The 22130-nt window shown below is 41.1% G+C and overlaps 1 protein-coding gene across 2 annotated transcripts in view; it reads left to right on the forward strand.

Moving 5' to 3' along the window:
- SLC24A3 (solute carrier family 24 member 3) overlaps nt 1-21885 on the forward strand; it is a 188157-nt gene extending 166272 nt beyond the window's left edge. For both annotated transcript variants that reach the window (XM_081325253.1, XM_081325254.1), the window contains exons 14-17: nt 1174-1288; nt 4006-4118; nt 18751-18816; nt 19221-21885. In XM_081325253.1, coding sequence (XP_081181379.1) covers nt 1174-1288; nt 4006-4118; nt 18751-18816; nt 19221-19370 — 444 coding nt within the window. In that variant the 3' untranslated portion in view covers nt 19371-21885. The remainder of the gene's footprint in view (nt 1-1173; nt 1289-4005; nt 4119-18750; nt 18817-19220) is intronic.
- The last annotated feature ends 245 nt before the right edge of the window (nt 21886-22130 follow it).

The following is a 22130-nucleotide window of genomic DNA, read 5'->3' on the forward strand; positions in this document are numbered from 1 at the left end:
GGGTGGGCACAGCCTCCATATGATGCAACCGGCCCGCGGGTCGGCAGTTTGACACCCCTGCTCTAGCTAATCCCAACAAGTTGCCCATCTCTTGATTGTTTCAAGGCAATCTAAAGAGGTCTACTTTAAACAAGGAGGCATCTTGTGCTCTGAGAAGCATTTATCTCGCTAAATAAGACATCTTTACTCTCAGGTAGAAATTACAAATGAAGTTGAGCAAAGATCCATGGGACTAGTTATACAGCATATCCTCTAAGGCACGGGTGTTACATTCACCGCATCATGTGACATGTCGCGATGTATCACGACTTTTTTTGCATTGTCGGAGCTGGAGGTGGGCGTGGCCTCCATACAATGCAACTGGTCCACAAGCTGGCCCTTTAATACCCCTGCTCTAAGGAGACAGTGATTCAAGCATCACAATTGAAACTGATTAAATCTAACTATTGTTAGCTATTAAACACCCTCATTGTTAACTATATGAAAGATGGCATCCAGATAATCTGAATATATCATATTTTGTCAGCAAAATAACTCCTTAAAAGTAGTACAAGCTTCTTGATATTCTCTAAAACAATTTTGGGAAGAAGAAACGGGAGTGCAAGTCAGTCACATACAACCTGAAACAGCTTAGCAGATCATAAGGTTGCGAGTGCCTTATGTACAGAAAAACACCACCCACCCACCCATGCTTATTTGCACTACATCACTATAGTACAAGTCTTGGTTATGGGCTGGTCATTGCCTGCAGTGAAGATTCTTCTCCTTTCACAAGCCATGAAGTGGTTTTTAAGCTGTCCTCCTTAAATTCTGTTTTTCCTCCATCTGCCTTACCACGTTAGTACCTAAGTTCTTTCTGTATACTGCAGCAGACCAGAAAGTGCACTCAGTAACAATTGCTGGGAATGCTTGCATGCTCCCTATTCTAGGTTTCATCCATAATATCACCCAAACCAGTTGCAGCACAGGCTTCTTGGAATCCAATTGGATCTAATAACTTTTTCAGCCAGAGTGGTCTAATAAGTACTACTGTTCCTGCAGAAATTAATTGTAGCCACATGATGATCAGTGGGAAAACCTAAAGTGTCTCCATCCACAGAACACCTCATTGAAAACCAAATGGCAATGTAGATAAGTGTTTAAGCAACCTAAAAATTCATTTTATTTTTCTAGGTCACAATCATTGGTTTCACTTTGGGTATTCCAGATGTGATCATGGGGATCACATTTCTGGCAGCTGGAACCAGTGTACCAGATTGCATGGCAAGCCTTATTGTGGCACGACAAGGTATGTTTGTAATTTGTTATATATATGAATATTATAGAGTTCTTGAAGATATTTAAAAGGCATTCTTTAATTCTGCTTTGGGGTAAAGAAATAACAATTACTACAATAGAGAGTATATATTCATAATATGGAAAAGAGTATTATTATTATTTATTTATTATTTATTAATTTTTTATACCGCCCTTCTCCCGAAGGACTCAGGGCGGTGTACAGGGCAATAAATATCAAAATATAAATACCGTACAAAAGTTAAAAAAGAAGTTAAAAAGGTTTAAATAATTATGCCCTATATAATACAATAATAAAACTGTGTTAAAACTAAATCCAACCCCAAACCCATCAGACCAGGCCAGATTGTTCAAATAAATAAGTTTTTAAATCGTGCCGGAAGGAGCGAAGGTCGGGGGCCATCCGGAGCTCAACCGGCAAGCGGTTCCACAGGTCTGGCGCGCCCACAGAGAACGCCCTCCCCCTGGGGGCCACCAATCAACATTCTCTGATTGGAGGCACCCTGAGGAGGCCCACTCGGTGGGAGCGCACTGGACGGAGGGAAGTTGATGCCAGCAGCAGGTGCTGCTGTAGGTAATCCAGACCCATGCCATGTAGGGCTTTATAGGTCTCTTTTCAGATAGAGAGCAAAAAAAAAAATAACTGAAGAAGGATAGGGAATGTCTTTAGACTTGGACGCCCTTTTCTTTCTCTTTCCCATCTCTTTTTGATTTTCCACCATAGGTATGTTATGATGGATTACACGGATGACAATCTGAAATATAGGGCCACGCCTCTTCCTTTTCTTCTTCTTCCTTTATAATTCCATCCTCATTTTTCTTTTCATTTTCTTTCTCTCTCTTTTTGCAGCCCTCAGAGCACTTTCTGAGCATAACTGCTGAAAATCACTGCCTCATCCACTTTACATTTTTGCTCACCTATCCCAATATTAAATGTATTGGTCTAATCTCTAAATTGGAGGGTTCTAGACTTTTCCATCTCTACAACACTACATGTATTATGCCGAAGACATAATATTTCTGTGATGCAGCACAGGCAAAGAATGTGATGCTGGTAAACTGAGGCGTTGCACATCATTCTCCCTGGCCAATGGGCTCCAGGCCCTTCGCCCCTCACTCTTCAGCCAGGTGCCCATTGGCCAGGGAGAATGGCAGGGGAGGGCCAGCGGAGGGGGAAAGCTACCTGGAACTGGACTGAGGCAGATGGACAAAGGTGAAGTGGGCGTGGCCAATGGTGGGAGCCTAAAGGGCCTAGAGCCCTCCTGACATGCTTCTTTTCTTTTCATTTTCACATACGGTTGTGTGCATCTAACTCAGAGAATGTTTTACTGCAAGACAGGGGATGACAATAACTTACGGAGGACAGGTTTATGACCCTGATTGCCAATTGTTACCTTTGAGTTAAGAAGAGATATACCTTTTCAGTATTAATTGCTTCTCACAAATGCTGTAGAAGTGTTACTCTTTTGGGGGGGGGGTAAAATGCTAGACAGGATGAAGCTTTTCTTTAATCATTCTTTAATCCTTTAGAGTCAACAGCTTTTTTCAAATCAAAAGCCACATTGAGAAATGGGAAGGGGGGCAGTAATGGATGGCCACTGGATGGAGCCAGGGAGAGTATTGTTGTTAGATTTAGCTTCATTGGACATTGCTAAATCAAAACAAACATAAAGTAAAACAAGGCAGCCCGGATCACTAAAGCCAGGTTTAAAGGCTTTTCAGAGCCCCAGGAGGGAGAGTGCCATCTGGGCCTCAGCGTCTGTGGAGGGATGCTATTCCAGAGGTTGGGGGCTGCGTCAGAGCAAGCACGCTTCCTTGGTCCTGTAAGATGACAACATTGAAAAGAGGAGACCTGGAACACATCCACTCTGCCTGAATGTATCAGACAGGCAGAACAATGGGAGAAGGGCAGGCCCTTAGGTAACCAGGTCCTATGCCATGGAGTACTTTACGTGTAATTATTATCATTGGTACAGTTATCATTGTATTTAGGATACAATGATGATTGCATTTATTGGTATTCCCTACCAATGTAACTCAAGTGAAAGTAACTCAGCATTGTATCATTATTATTTTCATTTTATAAATCAAAATACTTATCTTTACCAGGAATTATTAAATACTTTATTATATCTATTAGTATTAAAATACATTACAGTAGTTCGGCACATGGTTTCATTGAGCTCATTTCATCTTTAAATCTGTTCTCTCTCTGCCGCATTTGTATGTTGCTGTCAGAGACTCAAAAAGGGAAAAAAAGAACAGATTCTCTAGAAAATTGGGAACAACCAAATAGACAATACCTCTCTCAGAGAGAAGAAAGGAGAAGAAAGGAAAGAATGGTAGGGCTATAGCCATTGTGTACTCTTCAGGCTGCAGTTTCATGTGAAACTCCACTTTAAACACTTAATTGAGAGCAATTTGTAGCAAACTACTTTTGCTGCATTCTAAGTTATGCTAATGAAAACAATGACAAAAACAGGATGAACAGGAAGGCTTTTTAAATGTCTCTGTAATAATATTGTAGTGGTAATTTCTCCATTTCTTAACTTCTGTTTATACTTTGTTCTGAAGAAAGTTTACACATGCTTTACAACATCTTAGCTGGTAAGCTCCTAATAAAGGCAATCCCCAGCTACAGATTTAGGAATTTGCTTCAGTAGCTCTGTTTTGTGGTAATTCTGACTTATTTACTTTCTTGTGTTGCAGGAATGGGTGACATGGCCGTTTCTAACTCCATCGGAAGCAATGTCTTTGATATTCTAGTTGGCCTTGGCCTTCCATGGTCTCTACAGACTCTAGCAGTAAACTATGGCTCTGTTGTAAGTTATACATTTGGCTGAATGAATGCAAGGGCATGAGATGGAAGATAACTTTCTAGACATGAGCAAAACTCAGAAGAAATTAAGAATTAAGGTGGATAACAATTTTGACTGGTACCGCCTTACTGTTAGCAAGGAATACTACCTGTGGCATGGATACAATTAAAACTGGTAGTTTCTCTATACACCTTCTCTACATAACTAAAAAGTTTACCTCTTGGTATCATTATTTACTATCCCAATCCAAATAGACTTTTGACCAGCTTAGATTTCTTGGTTTCAATAAGAAAATTAAAAGGGAAGGGGGTGGGGAGAGAATTATATGAGAAGCATAAAATGGTATCATCTAGATAAGCATGTCCAACCTGCAGACATGGGCTACTTGCTGCCCTGGACAGTTAGTAATGGGATCCCACAAGAACCACCCCCACCCCCCAAAAAAACCCGAACTTTGTTATTTATATGTGACTCAAGACAATTCCTCCACACTCAGTACAGACCCAGCAGGCCAAAAGGTTGGACATGCCTGATCTAGAATGATGTGGATGTGCACAGAAATAGGAATCTATGGATTGGTAATAGTTAGAGGTTACGCTCCAAAGTGTAGGGATAATTGTTTGGAGAAACTCCACTTTTCTGTCACCTTAAGTGGACCAGAATGACTACACCTATAGTATGTGAAGTAATAATATTTTTTAGCATAATAATGCCAGAATTACCATGTTCCCTTCGAATACCTCATAAAGCTAAGGTGCTGGAATGTAGCAACATAAAAAATAATATTGATAACACTGAAATATTAAGAGAATAACAAGTTACAGAAAATAGTTTGCAAACTATTATAAGTCATAATGCCTACTCTCCATATACTGGTAGGCATCTTAGAAAACTGCTTCAGTCCAAGTTCCAAGATCCTGTTCAATGGACTTAAACTATATACTTACACAAGCATCATTTCACATCCAGTGCTATTCTACAATACCTGTGTTGTTATATTTATAACTGGTTTACAAGAAAGAAAATAAGAGCTGAGTCACATGTCAAGAAGTCAAAACAAAACAAATCTGTTTACCAAGCTCTAGGGGTACAAAAGCTAGTATCCAAGCAGTCAAAATAGAAAAGGAAACAAATGGGAGCAAGCAATTTTATAGACTCAAAACACTGATTGTTTTGCTGCTGTGGAACTGGATGTTCACTCTCCATCCAATGTAAAAGTGCCCCGCCCTGGCATAGCAGCTTTCTGAGAGGAAGAACAAAAATCAGATAATCCCACTGCATTATGAATTGGTTTAGACCAGGGGTAGGCAACCTTGGCTCTTTTATGAGTCATGGACTTCAACTCCCAGAATTCCTGAGTCAGCTGCTGATTCAGGAATTCTGGGAGTTGAAGTCCATGACTCATAAAAGAGCCAAGGTTGCCTACCCCTGGTTTAGACCCACTAATGCAGTCCCAAGAATGGTCCCTGGCAAAAAGAAAGGGAGAGCATTGTGAAGATGAGAGAAACTTGAGAGTAATCCAGTGTGGTTAGATGACCTTACAATTAGACCTGAACACTAGCTGAGTATAGATGAAATAGTAGCTGCTGCAAGAACTTGGGTTTGGTTAAGATTAACTCTTCAGTGAATGGCTATCTTAGTTGTGTTAATTTGTTAACACTGATTATCCAACAGTCAGCGCACTCTCCTTTTTTCTGCTTGGATCTTACATTTTGATCTCCAGACCCTTGTCTAAGTCTTGAGGTGGTTTTGCTTTTGACTTCTGAGCCTGTTTGCTAATTTCTCTGTATTTCTCTGGCTATGAGTAATTCTTTTGTGCAATGAGACCTTGGACACTTACACTTTGCTTGGTATAGTCCTATATAAATATAGTTAGGTAATAAACAAATACAGGAAATGTAAGACATAATGAAAATGAGTGTGTCTTTGAGAGCAGTACTGCTAGAAAAGAATAATCAGCATCAATTTGAACTGACCTATTTAGGGATAAGTAAGATTTGATAAATGCAAAATAAATGAAGTTAAAATCCATATCTAATGGACAGCTTAAACTGGACTATAATGGGAACTGAAATTTATATTCTATAACTATAATGACTGTAACATAATTGAGTTCGTCAGTACATTCTGTCTACATTTAATAAAGTAGAGCAACCAGATTTGGGGCTGCAAAAATCTGGATAACCACTAGATGGTACCAAAGTCATACAATCTGAAAAAGGACTAAGAGAAAATGTAAACTTTTTTACAGATGGTGTACAGGTAGTCCTCGACTTACAACCACAACTGAGCCCAACATTTCTGTTGCTAATTGAGACAGTTGTTAAGTGAGTGTTGCCCCATTTTACGACCTTGCTTGCCACAGTTGTTAAGTGAATCCCTGCAGTTGTTAAGTTAGTAACACAGTTGTTAAGTGAATCTGGCTTCCCCATTCACTTTGCTTGTCAGAAGGTCACAAAAGGTGATCACATGACCCCAGGACAGCACAACCGTCATAAATATGAACCAGTTGCCAAGCATCCAAATTTTGATCACGTGACCATGGGGATGCTGGAAAGGTCATAAGTATGAAAAAAGGATCATAAGTCACTTTTTTCAGTCCCACTGTAATTTCGAATGGTCACCGAATGAACTACTATAAGTTGAGGACTACCTGTACTTTAATAAACAAGAGTGAAAATGAACTGGGGCCTGAAGTCGCATCCTGAGATCCTGCGTGAGGGCTACCTGCCAGATTTTTGAAGCAAGTTCCAAGTTCGGAGAGTCAAAAGAACTGGAATAGACCGTGCTAACCTTCAGACACTTTTCAGCTTGTGCCAGAGGAAGAAAAAATGCCAGATCCAAGAAAGGAGGGAAAACCTTTTATCCATAACAACCTTTAACAATGCAGCCAATTACTGAGAGAGGGTCAGATAGCATTGTATGTATTAGCTTAAGCAACTTGGCAATTCATTTTATTTTTCTAGGTCATAGTCATTGCTTTCACTCTGAGTATTCCAGATGCGATCCTGGGGATCATATTACCAGATTTCAGGGCAAGCCTTCTTGTAGCAGCATTGCAATACCTGCTAATATTAATGTACATTACAGTAGTTTGGCACACACTTTCATTAAGTTCATTTCAGCTTTAAATTTGTTTTATCTCTATGGGTGTATTTGTATTTTGCTTTCAACAATTCAAGAAAGAGAGAACAGAGATGTCCTCGTAGAGAGAAGCAAGCAGAAGAGGGAAAGAAAGAGTAGGGATGTAGCATCTGTGTATTCTAACCTTTGGAGTTTCGTGGAAACATAAAACTCTTTAATGAGGGTAATTTGGTACCAAACCACTACTAATGCATTTATATGGTTAGTTACGGCAATGAAAACAATGGCAAAAGCAGGTTGAACAGGAAGCATCAGGCACTTTCCTCTCTACTTCCCCCCCCCCCCCGTTCCCCAAATGGCACAGAAGGAACAAACAGATAGGCACATAATTCAGACACCTCAGAGTACGCCAGAGGAAGAAAAGTTTGCCAGATCCAAGAAAGGAGGTGCTGCAATGGAAGTTGGCAGGGGGAACTTTTCATCTGCAACAACAAATTTAACAGGCCAATTACTGACAGAGCTGGCAGCCATCTCTTTAGCGGATGAATTCAAGCATAATTCTGACAGTTGTCTGTCAAGGATGGTTTTAACTGTACTGATCGGGGGTTAGACCTGAGGCCTGAAATGGCTCCTCCCGATTTTATAATTCTATTATTTTATGTACGGCCTGCAATAGGTTGGTTTTGGCTTTAGCAACAGGTCCTCATCTTCCCTGAGTCAAGTGCGGCAGCAGAAATAGAAAGCAAAGAATGCTGCTCTTTCCATTTCCTTATTTTTACTCTCCATGCGAGGGAACTGGAGTCAGCTTGTTTTGAACTCATTGTATTGTAAACTCATCTGTTTATTTAGTGAAATTTATGAAGGGAATTTTCCCCCTTCCCATCCTGTGAGAAATGGAAACTCCACGGAGCAGCCCCGATCTAAAAGACTGCCCACTAAGAAGGAAAGGAGGGCTTAGGAGCCCCGGTGGTGCAGTGGTTAGAATGCAGTATGGCAGGCAAACTCTGCCCACAGCCTGGAGTTCGATCCGCATAGGACTCAAGGTTGACTCAGCCTTCCATCCTTCCAAGATCATTAAAATGAGGGCTCAGATGGGGGGGGGCAATAGGCAAATAATGCTTTGTTGTTGTTGTTGTTGTTGTTGTTGTTGTTGTTGTTGTTGTTGCAAAGTGCTATATAAGTCTAAGTGGTATTGCTATTTCTACTGAATAAATGTTCACCTATCATAATCTGGGAGGGGAGAAAGGGGAGCCCTTTCCTCTCTGCGTGTAACTGATTTCCTGGTCAAATCTCAAGAGGACTTAACCTGCAAATCAGCTTCCTAATGGCTGGTGCTTAAATATTGCTTTCTTGACACAGCTAGTGCTTTTGTACGCAATCCTTTGTCTGTTGTGAGAAGAGGAAGCAATGATGTACTGGTAGTGACAATGAAGTATGCTACAGCCAGAAGGGGGAGCTATTGGGATACTGGTTCCTCTTTCATTTTTCTTACATTATTCTTTGTGTGCATTTCCTGGTTCCTCATAGATCCCCCCAACCACTGGACTTTTCTCCCAGTGTGACACTGCGGATGCATAGAAGTACATCTTGCCAACACCTTAGCCAGGGATAACTATCTTTTGTTTGTCAGCTATTATTATTATTTTTTTGAGAAATGTGCCAAGAGGCTTTCTTGCCCCAAGAAATCCAATCTTTGTTCCAGGAAGCACAGTTGTAATGCCATTGTGGGCAGCTGAGACTATAAACCAAGTACATGGAAAAGCTGCAAAGTCTTCAGTTGCAACACTCCCAGTGAATTTCTCTAGGGAAATTTGCCTGCTTTATTCATTAAAGAGACTCTAAGAACTTACATTCAGCAAGAGGAAATGTGATTTCTTGGCCCTTTCATGCCGTGATCCTGCATTGGATTAGGCTGCCCTGTAAGAATATAAAAATATCCTAGATGCATTTTTTTGTTATTGTGCCCAACTAATGGTATAGCAATGCTAGATGAAAATCAAAGTCTTAAACCATATCCTCTCTAATATTTCTATGATATTTCTGTATTTTGTATTATTTTTTACTTTTTGTCTTGCCTCTGCGTCCTCTAGCCCTCATGTGCTTACTGCTTTTGAAGGCAAAGTAAGGAAGGGTTGATACTGATGCAATACTATTGAGCATTACTTCGATGCAGAAAGATTTTATCTTAATTGCTCATTAGGCAAAGAACAACTTTACAAACTAGGAAGAAAGTCCTTCTGTTGAATGAACAAGAAATGCATTGTTTGCAGGGCACGAACTTTAATCCTCAGTTATTTTGTGGTGACAGATGAATGCTTTTCTTCTTCTCTCTTTCTGTACATCTGTGAGCCCAGCTGAGTAACTAAAATCTGGAAGCCATCCCATCACCTTTAGAAGAAGATTTGTCTGCTAGAGATGCCCTGAGCCCTCTGAAACAATGGCGGCTTGCCATTAAAAATATTTGGGTAACCTAAAGAAAATAAAAGCAAGCCAACAAATACTAGTTAGAAGTATGTCTGGGAAATAATTGTGTTTCTTGGACATTCTCCTGATATTTATATGGCTCCAGAAAAAAAAATAACAGATTGATTCAAAATAGGATTGTTTAACTTTTTTAGAGGCTTGAAAGTGGATTTTTTTTTCACCTAACTTGATGGATTGTAAATATTGATCACATAGTCGTGGACTCTTTTTAAAGCAACATGTGAAATTGACACCGCATAACTGTTTTTCTAGAAGGAAAATATGAAATGCATTTACATACCCTGAGTAATACCGAAATCTTTCTTTCTAACCATCTTCAGTTCTAAACAGCTGGAGTTTAAATGTGCTGTCCCAGCAGACTTTATTTCTAACTATGTGTTATGATCCCACTGAAGTTCCAGTTAGATCATGTGTATACTGGAATAGAGCCAAGTACAAAACTATACACATCTGTTACTACTAAGGTGACTAACAATCTGTCTCTTTTGTTGGGAAATGTCTTGTTTCTGAAAACCTTTAAAGGTCCAGGGACCCTTCATCCAGGATAGTTTACTAACAGTTTACTAATTATCACTCTGATGCCTTAACCTGTATGCCACAGAAACTCACATGTCTGTTTATTGATATCCACTAATGGGGCAAAATAAACACTATTTTGGAGAACAGATTTTGAAACAATATACCTGAAATGGGCTCACTTAGAAAATTCGTCAAAAATCCGTGACCCATTATTCCCATGGGACGGAAATTTGGCATAGTTGTGGCTCCTTCAGTACTGCCATACTGCTGCATCACTGTGCCAAGGTGGTCGGCTGCGGTCATGTGGGTCTTATTTCCAACACTCCCTGACAGCTTCCTATAAGGAAAGCCAATGGGGAAGCCAGCAGAAAGTTGGAAGTCACTTCTGTTTTGCCCGCCTACGGTCATTCTGTTTCTCTGTTTATGGCAATGGAAATACTTCTGACAGGATGACCCGACATGTTGCAGGTTGTCTAGTGCCGAAAAGCTGAGAGTGCAGGCCTATACATTATGATTAAAAATATGTCTTAAGTAAGATTGCTTTTACATAAATAGGTATAGTGTTCCACTCATAGAAACTGATGTACTCATAAGAGTCAGGTTACATGTGTGTATATTATATAAGAGGCAGGAAAAATGAACTGTGCCCATCCAAAGGCACTTTTTGGGGGAGAAAAACCCTTTGCAAAAATAGTTTTCAGCCCGGGTGGTGCTGTGGTTAGAATGTAGTATTGCAGGCAAACCGCCCACAGCCAGGAGTTCGATCCTGACAGGCTCAAGGTTGACTCAGCTTTCGATCCTTTTGAGGTCGATAAAACGAGACTGCTGGGGGCAATATGCTGACATTGTAAACTGCCCAGGGAGTACGGTAAAGCACTATGGGGTGGTATGTAAGTCTAAGTGCTGTTGGTATTGCTATTGAAATACTAGCATGCTCCTCTAGCCTTTCTCCTACGTCCATGGTGGCAAACCTATGGCACACGTGCCACAGGTGGCACGCAGAGCCCTCTCTGTGGGCACATGCGCCATCCCCCCAGTCCTAGCCCTTCAGCTGGGTTTTATAAAACCTTTTTGCTTTAGGCCTCTGCCGCCATGTGCAAAAAAAAAAAGGTTCAATCAATTTCAACTTCTCACGGGAAAAAAAAAGATCTCACAAAGTTGGAATCGATTGATTGAACTTTTTAGTCCCACCCAGTCTTCTGTTACCACCGCAGCCATACCCACCCATTGGGCCACGCCCACCCATTGGGCCACACCCACCTGGCACCCGACAATACATAAGTGGGTTTTGGGTTGCAGTTTGGACACTCAGTCTCTAAAAGGTTCGCCATCACTGTCCTAGGTAGTTCTCCTATCTTCTAGCTAGGGTTTGTCAGTGTACAGTAAATCCCTGCAAATGTGAACATAGATACGTGCATAGACACAGAGGGAGCAGCCGAATAAAAAGTGCAATTAAGAAAGTATTTGATTGCCAAAAGTAAGGATAAGTGTTCAAGAACATCATAGGCATCTGCAAAGGGAGCAATAACCCATTAGCCATGATGCCCTGATTCAGCTCTTTCAATTTAAGAACTAGTCCCTAACTGTTCTTGAAGCCAAGATAAGCAATAAAACAAGTTATCACCATGTGGCCTATTTTATCTGAAAAGACCTTTCCTGTTTAGCGAACAGTGCTAGCAGTGACAGGCAGGGAAGCTAGCCAGCAAGTGTAAAAGCAAAGGCAAGAATGTGTCATGTTTCCTAACTCAGGATTATATCTAAAATCATTACGATTTTTCAAAACATTCCAAGCAGTTCAACAGCAAATGCTGAGTGGTGGTGGTGATGGTTTCTCAAAATGGAAATGTAGGGTGTAATGTTTTTGATGGGAGAATGCAATTTATTGGTGCTTCGGGGGGGGTGGCTTTGGGGGGAGGGTATGGTTGGGCTGCACAGTGATCTGGATTCAAAAAAAGAAAAGGTTATTTGGAGTGCATATGTTCCACCAACTGGCAATTCCTCAAAGAAGCTGCCCCTTTTTTGTAAGTATGCATATCCATCACTGAGCCCTGAGAAAAGATATGCCTGATTTCACAAGGTGCTCTGCGGCATGATAGGCCTGCTTTGAATCACCTTTTTCCCTTTGAAATTTAATTGTTGCCTAGCCCAATCCTTATTTATTTGTTTGTTCATATCTTTCCCTTTTTATTTTTACAAATAACTCAAGGCAGTGCAGATATTCAATACACCTTCCTCCTCCTATTTTCCCCATAACAACAACCCTGTGAGGTGAGTTAGGCTGGCTCAATTCACCCAGCTGGCTTTCATGGCAAAGGCAGGACTAGAATTCACAGTCTCCCCCTGGTTTCTAGCCTAGTGCCTTAACCACTGGGCCAAATTGGCACTATATATATACACCATTAAGCAAAGCTTCAAGATTGCATGTCTCTTATTTCTACATGAACTTCTCCTGCTCTCAAAGCTTGGGTTGATCTGTGGTGTGCAAGGGCTTAGAAAAGCAATGCTTTTTGTATATAGTAGGGAATTCTAATGTGAAGATATGACAGTTTCTTGTGTGTAACAATGCAGCAAACTTTGGGGTGGGCTGCAAGCTAAACTGAGTGGTACTATATTACCTATATTACATCGAGAACTACCAGAAGTACAGGCAGGATTTCGAAGAGGCAGAGGAACTAGAGATCAAATTGCCAACATACGCTGGATCATGGAGAAAGCTAGGGAGTTCCAGAAAAACATCTATTTCTGCTTCATTGACTATGCTAAAGCTGTTCTGTACCAGCCTGCTACCGGCCTTGCAGAAAAGGCAACCCCTTTACAGACGGCAAGAGGCTGGAATACGTCTGCCAAATTTATTACAAAAACAAACAAAACACGAACCAAGATACCGGAGCTTTGAAACACTATCTGAGCGGTTGCTTTCAGCAAACCAGCCCTCCCCACACAAGTCCTTTATAAAGAGTTCAGGGCGTGGCTTCTCTCTCCCTCCTTCCGAGAAGCCCCATTGCCTTCCTCTGTTTACTCCTACTTGACTGCCTCCTGCGTCGGGCGTCCTTGAACAGGGCCAGCTGTGGGTCATCTTCATCCACGCTGTCAGGCTCACACAGCTGGGTCTCCACCAGGTGAGAGGGGCCTGGCTGGGGGCTCTGCGGAGCCTCAAAGCCATCATCAGCAAGTTCTTCAACACCCCCCTCCTCCCCCTCATCTGAGTCATCCGACCCAACTGCTGAACCCACAGGCTGACCCTGAATCACAACAAAAGCCTTTGATTGTGTGGATCACAACAAACTGTGGCAAGTTCTTAAAGAGATGGGAGTACCAGACCATCTTATTTGTCTCTTGAGAAACCCATGTGCGGGTCAAGAAGCAAAAGTGAGAACTGGACACAGAACTACTGATTGGTTCAAAATTGGGAAAGGAGTCCGGCAAGGCTGTATACTGTCACCCTGCCTATTTAACTTATATGCAGAGCACATCATGAGAAAGGCAGGGCTAGATGAATCAAAAGTTGGAATTAAGATTGCCGGGAGAAATATCAACAACCTAAGATATGCAGATGATACCACTCTAATGGCAGAAAGTGAAGAAGAACTAAAGAGCCTCTTGTTGCTGGTAAAGAAGGAGAGTGCAAAAGTTGGGTTGAAACTTAACATTAAGAAAACCAAGATCATGGCATCCGGCCCTCTCAATTCCTGGCAAATAGATGGGGAAGAAATGGAGGTAGTGACAGATTTTATTTTCCTGGGCTCCAAGATCAACACAGATGGGGACTGCAGCCAAGAAATTAAAAGACACTTGCTCCTGGGGAGGACAGCCATGGCAAATCTAGACAGCACACTAAAAAGCAGAGACATCACCATGCCAACAAAAGTGTGTATAGTCAAGGCTATGGTCTTCCCAGTTGCAAAGTATGGCAGTGAAAGTTGGACCATAAGAAAGGCTGAGCACCAAAGAATTGAAGCCTTTGAACTATGATGCTGGAGAAGACTCCTGCAAGTCCTTTGGACTGCAAGGCGATCAAACCGGTCAGTCCTAGAGGAGATCAACCCTGACTGCTCTTTAGAAGGCCAGATCCTGAAGTTGAAACTCAAATACTTTGGCCACCTAATGAGAAGGAAGGACTCACTGGAGAAGAGTCTAATGCTGAGAGAGATTGAGGGCAAGAGAAGAAGGGGACGACAGAGAATGAGGTGGCTGGATGGAGTCACTGAAGCAGTAGGCGTGAGCCTAAATGGACTTCAGAAGATGGTAGAGGACAGGAAGGCCTGGAGGAACATTGTCCATGATGGGTCGGACACAACTTTGCAACTAACAACAACAACATATTACCTTACTGAAGGAAAACATGGTAAGTACAGTATTTGCTTGTTTATCTGACTGGAAGTCAACTTCCCTTCCAAAATGAACCCTGAACAGTTAACAATTCCTTAACCTCCTTCTTGACTGCACAAGAGCCCCTGATCTAATCCTCATTTGTGGTTCTCCATTCTATCTCTGGCTGATGCCAGATGCTTTTTTAAGTCTTGGGCATCTTCTTTGGGCTTAAGTTTTTCAGGTTTTAGCCTCAGGTGGAACAATTTTATACCTTGTAAAAGAAGTTGACCTAATCCTATTATTACTTAGATATTTTTAATCTCACCTTTATTATTTTTATAAATAATCTGAGGCAGCAAACATATCTAATACTCTTTCCTATTTTCCCCACCTCAATAATCCTGTGACATGAACTGGTCTGAGAAAGAGTGACTGATTCAAAGTTACCGAACGGGCTTTCATGCCTAAGGTTGAACTAGAACTCAGAGCCTCCTGGTTTCTATGCCAGCACTTTAACCACTTCACTGAACTGACTTTAATATGGCTCCATTTTAAGGCTAGGCCTCTGTACTGCAATGGGCTTCTTGCACGGGCCGCCCACTCACTCATATTTGCTTGCTGATACTGTCACTTTTTAACTGAATATGCAACCAGGCACGTTTGCGTCCCTCAGGGCATAAGAGCATTTGTGCAGTATCCATTTGAAGTAATGAACAGAGTTGTATTGTGTGGTTTTCCGTATAATTACAGTTTCCAGCAGGAAATCTGGAATGCTTGTGTAATGCACACCAAACTGGCAGTTTAGCCAAATGCAAGCTGAAGGCAACACTGTACTGTAATCTGCATCAAATGAATCTAAATTAGCCTGGGAAAAGGCAACACCAATCTTAATGCAAACTGACTGAAGAAGCTAAACAAATATCCATTGGAAGCAAAATAAATTAATGCAGAAGTAGAGGATGAATTTGGAAGAGTGAGGAAAATTCTCAGGGACGACTCACACCCTGGTCGGTATCTCTTTACTCTCCTACCATTGGGTAGGAGATATAGGAGTATAGCCAGCCGTACCAACAGGCTGAAGAACAGCTTTTATCCATGGGCTGTTAGGATCTTGAATGGGAAATAATTTTATAATTTTATGTATGACTGACTTGCGAGGCCGCTGTGTTGTGCAGTTAGCTCACATGGTGTAACAAGATGGTGGGTTTGTTGTCACTGTGAGTTGTGGTTGGGGGGAGGCATGAAGGGAGGCTCAGCCAATCTCAATGTATACATGGTTGTACTTTGACAATAAAGGTTCATTCATTCATTCATAGTCTAGATAGGAGCAGTAGCACAGAAGATTATGCAGCCAAGCTCAATAAACGGGTAGATAGATCTGTAATGTATTGGGATTTTACTTGAACTGTTTCACGTATCTGTTTGAATGCTGCTTAAGGTTGCTCAATTGGTGTGTCTGTGTAACAGTCGCTGACTAAGCCAGACTTGTTGTCTCCAAGAAGATCATTGGATGATTTGGGGCGGGAATGAGTTCCTTTAAACCTATTGGCCACCACCTAGTGTCTATCCGTATAAGTAGTTGCGCAGAAGCCTCTGTTTCAGTTCTGTTCCTGTTTGCAACCTCTCGTCTCGCTTATTGCCTACAAAGAACCAGCTACACAACACTGGTGATGAAGGTGGGATACTGCTTCTTCAAAAGAGCTGGAAGTCACGTGGGGGTGAGGCCAGCAAAGCGCCTGGCAGGGACCCCGTTTCCCCCCCCTCGGTCAGCCTAGCAATCCACGCTAGCGACCACCCCAGCCTGTGGACCAGTCTCAGGGCCTACGAAGAGAAGCAGCACGAGGCAAGGTGAAACACGAGCCGTGAAGACTTCCACCATGTTGAAAGTCGGAAAGCTTGAGGAATTTGATGTCACTCACCCGGAGAGATGGTCGTCCTACATTTCAAGAGTAGAGAACTACGTCTGCACCAACCAAGTCGCTGAAGATGGCCTGAAGGCCGCAACATTTCTCTGTGTCTGCGGGTCTGCGACATTCGACATCGCTGAGAACTTAGTCGCACCGGCACAGCTGGAGTCTGTTACTTACGCAGACCTGAAGAAACGGCTCAGCGACCATTTCCAAACTAAGCTGTCAGTGATAGCATGGAGGCATGCCTTTGAACAGCGAGTACAACAACCCGGCAAGACGGCCACAGAATTCATCGCGGTGTTGAGACAAGCTTCGCACCTGTGCCAATTTTCAGACCACAATCACAAAAAGTTATTTATTTATGCTTATCCATCTTCTGCAACGTGCATCTTGGCTTCTAAATCTTAAAGGGAACAATCAAACAAGGCAACGCACCTGAAACTGAAACAGAGTTTTTCCATTTTACCCAAGAGGAACGTAAAATTATAGTACAATAAGTCCTTGAATTACAATCACAGTTGAGACTGGAAAGGTTGTCACTGAGTGGTACAGTTGTTAAGTGAGGCATCATGTAAATGCATCCAATTTCATGACCTTTTTTGACACAATCATTAAGCAAATCATCCATGCTGTTAAGCAAGAGATCAAGTGGCTTGTAACCTCCTGCCAGCTTCCTCACTGACTTTGCCTGTCGGAAGCTGTCTGGGAAGGTCGCAAATGGCATTCACATGACTGCATAAGGGCAAGCTAGTTGCCACGTGCCCAGATTACAATCACATGATCACAGGGATGTTGTGATGGTCCTAAGTCACTTTTTCAGTGTCGTCGTAACTTCAAATGGTCACTGAATGAATGGGCGTTAAGCAAGGTATTGGGTAATGATAGCTAGATAACTTTTAACTTGTCATTTGCTGCAGATGGAAAATTATTCTATAGCAAGCGGGGGCGGGAAACCTGAAGTTGCAGGTTAACATCCATTTCTTTAAGTCATTGAGTTGGATAGATTGGACACATTTGGCATGATGTTAAGCATTTTGGACTTTCTTATGTTATATCATGAATCTCATCATGAAATAATGAGAAGTCAAAGGTTCACACATTGCAGATAAGGTATACGTTTCCTTTTCTGGCTGGCTTTATCATTCTCTCCTGGAGCAAATATGAGGAACTGGATGTCCTTTCAGAATGAGGGTGTGTTTTTTCTTTTTACAGAAAAAAGAGAAAATGCAACTGTTCCATGTAAGAACAGCTGTTGCCTTTAGCACTTAAATCACAGAAGGAAAGACCTGAACTGAAGCAAGAGACTTCTTAAAAAATAGAACTCTGTTCTGTATAAGAGCGACTCTTGCCTTTGGCAATTAAGCAGTCTTTGAACGCGACAAGCTGTGTTTTAGAGCAAAAGCCCTTGGTTTCATTCTTCTTGCGAATACTACCCAAATCCCAGAACACACTGTGCTTTCTGGTACTTCATGTCTAAGCAATTTCAAATATGTCTTTGTAAATGCTAGCCAGAGCAATACACACATTAGTCACCCTTGCTTTATTCACACAATGTGAGCTTTGCAAAATAGTTCAGACAGGAAGCACAACCATCTTACTTTATTATTTTTTTTATTTTATTTTAATTCCATTTATATCCCGCCCTTCTCCGAAGACTCAGGGCGGCTTACAAGCTTAGCAGTAGCCTTCATTCTATGTATATGCCTGCTTGTTAGGGCTTTCACACACACCCCAAGCGGCATTATTACAAAGTCAGCTTAATTGCAAGCCTGAAAGTAACATCTCTTCCCCTTTTGTCTTTACAGCCCAAGAAACTAGGGAGTGTCAAGCTCTTGGTGCCAGGTGCCAGATTAACCTGGAGAGTGAACCTCTCAGGTTATTTCTGCAACGTAGAAGATTTGTAGAAAACTTTTCTGGCTTTATTGTATCAGGAATGTAGGGAGACACATGTGAAAATTTGGTTAAGTTAGGTGGATTTTCCAAGAGCCAATAGCCACAATTACTCATCCATGCCTTATGAGTCTCAGTCTACCAAACTACAGAGAAAGACCATCACCTTTGTTCTCTAGCATTATGAACTTCTCATTGGCCATGGCCTTTTGGAAAGAGGGTACAGCATAGAAGACTTGAGCTGATCCTCCTGGTAGGGTCCAGCAATACTCCAAATGCAGCATTCGGTTTGATCCTACAGATGTGGTGCAACAGACCTGCTTAATTCTGTATATAGTTCTGACAGCTAAGTTTCCTTTTGCACAGAAGTTACAATTGCAGTTCATTGGAAATAATGTGAATAACAGGATTCTTAACATATCCTACCAATTTTTCAGATCCGATTGAATAGTCGTGGACTTATCTATTCCGTGGGCTTGTTGCTAGCTTCAGTTTTTGTCACGGTAAGTGTATCATTCTTTATTTTTTTAAAAGTGATCATGGGCACATTGGCCATGAGGAGGGGAAATCTAGACTCCACAGAGGCAATACCCATGGCTGATCTTCAAACTGTATCAGTACCATGTTTAGATGGAAAGCAAAGGAACATTTAGACCTGCAAATTGGATCTTATCAGATTGTACCAAGGATGAAACTGAACAGTTTTTTAATTTCAGTGTTCGGTAAATCTGTTCTCATAAACATCGCTTTGTCAAGGACCTTAGGCCAGATTGTTGCTATTGGGAGAAGAAATGCTGTTGATTTGTAAGAGGGAGTAATGGAGAGAAGATTATTCACATTGGTTCATAGATATGGGAGAGCCATCTCTAGATTTATATAGTAGTAATGACTTTCTTTCTATTTCTAGGTATTTGGAGTTCATTTGAACAAGTGGAAGTTAGATAAGAAGCTGGGGTTTGTGTGCCTTTCCCTCTATGGAATCTTCTTGTGTTTCTCCATCATGACAGAATTTAATGTGTTCACTTTTGTAAATTTGCCTATGTGCAAAGATCATTGATCCTATGGACAGTCTGTTGAGAGGCAACTTCCTTCTGTACCAGTGCAATATGAAAATGGTTGGCATTTCCAAGCAGTATGAGGCCCCCTATGAAGGCTGTGAAGTTCAGTGGGGCCTCTTCTTGTCTTGGCTTAGTCTCTTTCTAAGCCATCTTTTCACACATACAAACGCTCACCTGGAAACCACCTATATTGATGTGAAGATTTACAAATTCAGAAACTCTGATGGGCAAACTAACTTTTACCTGGCCCTGAGCCAGAGAAACTGAACTATTACAGGTTTTTTTTAAGTTATTTGATGGAAGACTAATTTATGAATTGAGACTATAGCTAAGATACAAAGAAGAGGGTACATTGCATTGACTGCTTTTGGAGAAAAATGGAAAGAATTTATTTTATTCTACTTTCCTAAGAAAGTTTCCTTGCAACCTATCTACTTTGCGGAATACTGCATCTCATTGGATGATTCCGTTGTCATAAACAGTGCTGTGAGAGCTGAATTCCAGGTACTTACTAACATGAATGGACCTATACTTTTCAGAAGTGGTACATAATGACTTCCTTACGGGAAGTAATGTATCCCAGAAAGAGATTTGGGAGGAATCTTAACTGAATTCGGACTGCAGAGTTGAACCTTGCTGCCATTTTATTCTTAACAGCAGAATGTGATCACTAGGTTGTTTAGAATATTTCCAAGCAATAGTTTAGAAGACCTACCAACCCCGGCAGGCTCATGAGATGGAGTCCTGGTTTTTAACTTGATGATTGCCAAGAAAACTACATGGATGTATCCATGAAGTCACCAGGAGCCAAATGTGACTCAAAGGAGATTTAACTCTTTTTTTTTTCTTTTTAATTTAATTTACAATGCCTGGACTAATCTTTTATGGGTTCTCAATGTTTATTGAGACTATTTCTTTAGCACTTTTAGATTGAAAAGTACTTTATTTCCCTCCCTTTCCTCTTTATCCTGGCAACAGTTTCTTAAGGTAAGCATTAATATTCCTGTGTCTTAAAAAAATAGTGCAGTTGAAAAAGTCTGTGTCCCCACACATATCAACTTCAGGACCACGTTAAGATCTGAACCAAAATTGTTTTGATCCAAAACAAAATTCAGGTTTTGGGATCGTCAGACCATCTATTAATGTTTGGAGATTGGAGAAGAGGAAATGGTTGTAAAGGGACATTAGTTGAGAAGGGAATAAAAGCACATGGCACATTTTAAAATAATTAGTTGAAGACACTGGTTTGTAAAAAGCATATTTTGCACATATATTATTGCTGATGTTATCATTTGCCATTCTGCGAAGGATACACTGGACCTGGGTGGGCATGTTATTGTTTTTTTCCTTTTGTATCCCACTGGGTGGTTTGCTTATGCAAATCCTATTTTAGGAATCTTTGTTGGTGAGTTCTTCCTGCTATTTACCACAAAATTGCATAGCACTTATTTTTAGTTTTCTCGACAGAGAGGATTAGATTTGGACAGAGAAAGCTATGATAAAGTCCCCCCCCTTCAATGTCCCATTGACTCTGCTGTCTTTAATGTGATTTGCTCTGTTCACTCTGGAAATCCTGAAGACACCTCAGCTTCCATGTAGACCACATCCATTCCCATTACATTTTCAGTGATAAGAGCTGCATTCCTGACTGTCCCAGTGATATTTAGGCCCAGACTATCCTGTTTTGTTTTATTTGGTATATATGTGTATGCTTTGTTTTACTCTGCTTTTATAAGAAGGGATCTTTTGCTAGGCAAATGTGCAAGGAAGGTTTTATCTACATAATCCACAAAGGTCATTCTTAACAGAAAAACAGCAAGCTGATGCCTGGGCATAAACATACCTTTCGATTTACCCATCAATTTATACTTTAGCACTTCCTTATTCAAATGAGTTTCTTTTTCGGATCAATAGTATGAAACAAAACGTTGTGATCTGCAGTCTCCCTTCATCATAGCATCTTGCTTTTTCTTATGACTTCCATAGTTGAATTTCCCCTTGATCTGGTCTCATCCACATGCATGGCTAATTTGTGGTCAGCCAGATAGAATAAATGTATTAATACAAACTTAGTTTAACAGAGAAAAGTTTGCTCTTTCCGCACCTCTCCCTCACGCATACTGTACACGTGAACATAATTTGCCAATTGCTCCCTTGTGCACATTTTTAGTGTTTTCAATTCTGTGTCAGACAGATGCAATAAAATTGTCAGAACTCATGTTCTTATGCTAATTTAATGTTCTAATGTATGCTGAGGGAACTATAACTGCATTCTGAATTTTCTATCTCTTTGTTAATTAACTACTGAGCATCTAGCATGGCAAGAGCCATTTTGATGTATGGTTGAAGGCACCAGACTGGACGCTAGCCAGTGACCTTGGGCCATTCATTTTCTCTCAGCCATAGGAAGAGGGTAATGATAAACCACTTTAAAAATGTTGTCAAGGAAATTTTTTTGAAAAGGTGTTTTCATATACTGCAGAGAAATTATGAGTTTTAATCTAGGGCAGGGATAGGCAACCTTGGCTCTTTTATGACTCGTGGACTTCAACTCCCAGAATTCCTGAGCCAGCTATCAGGAATTCTGGGAGTTGAAGTCCACGAGTCATATAAGAGACAAGGTTGCCTACCCCTGATCTAGCGCAATCAATTGTTTCGCATGGGAATCTACAGTAACAGGTTTTTAAGCTTTAAATTCACAATAAACTCTAGGAGTGAAATGCAGAAGTAAATAGTGGCAATGACTATCTTTTCAGAGA

Source organism: Vipera berus (genome assembly GCF_964194415.1).
Source record: "Vipera berus genome assembly, chromosome: 3".
Classification (NCBI taxonomy): Eukaryota; Metazoa; Chordata; class Lepidosauria; order Squamata; family Viperidae; genus Vipera; species Vipera berus.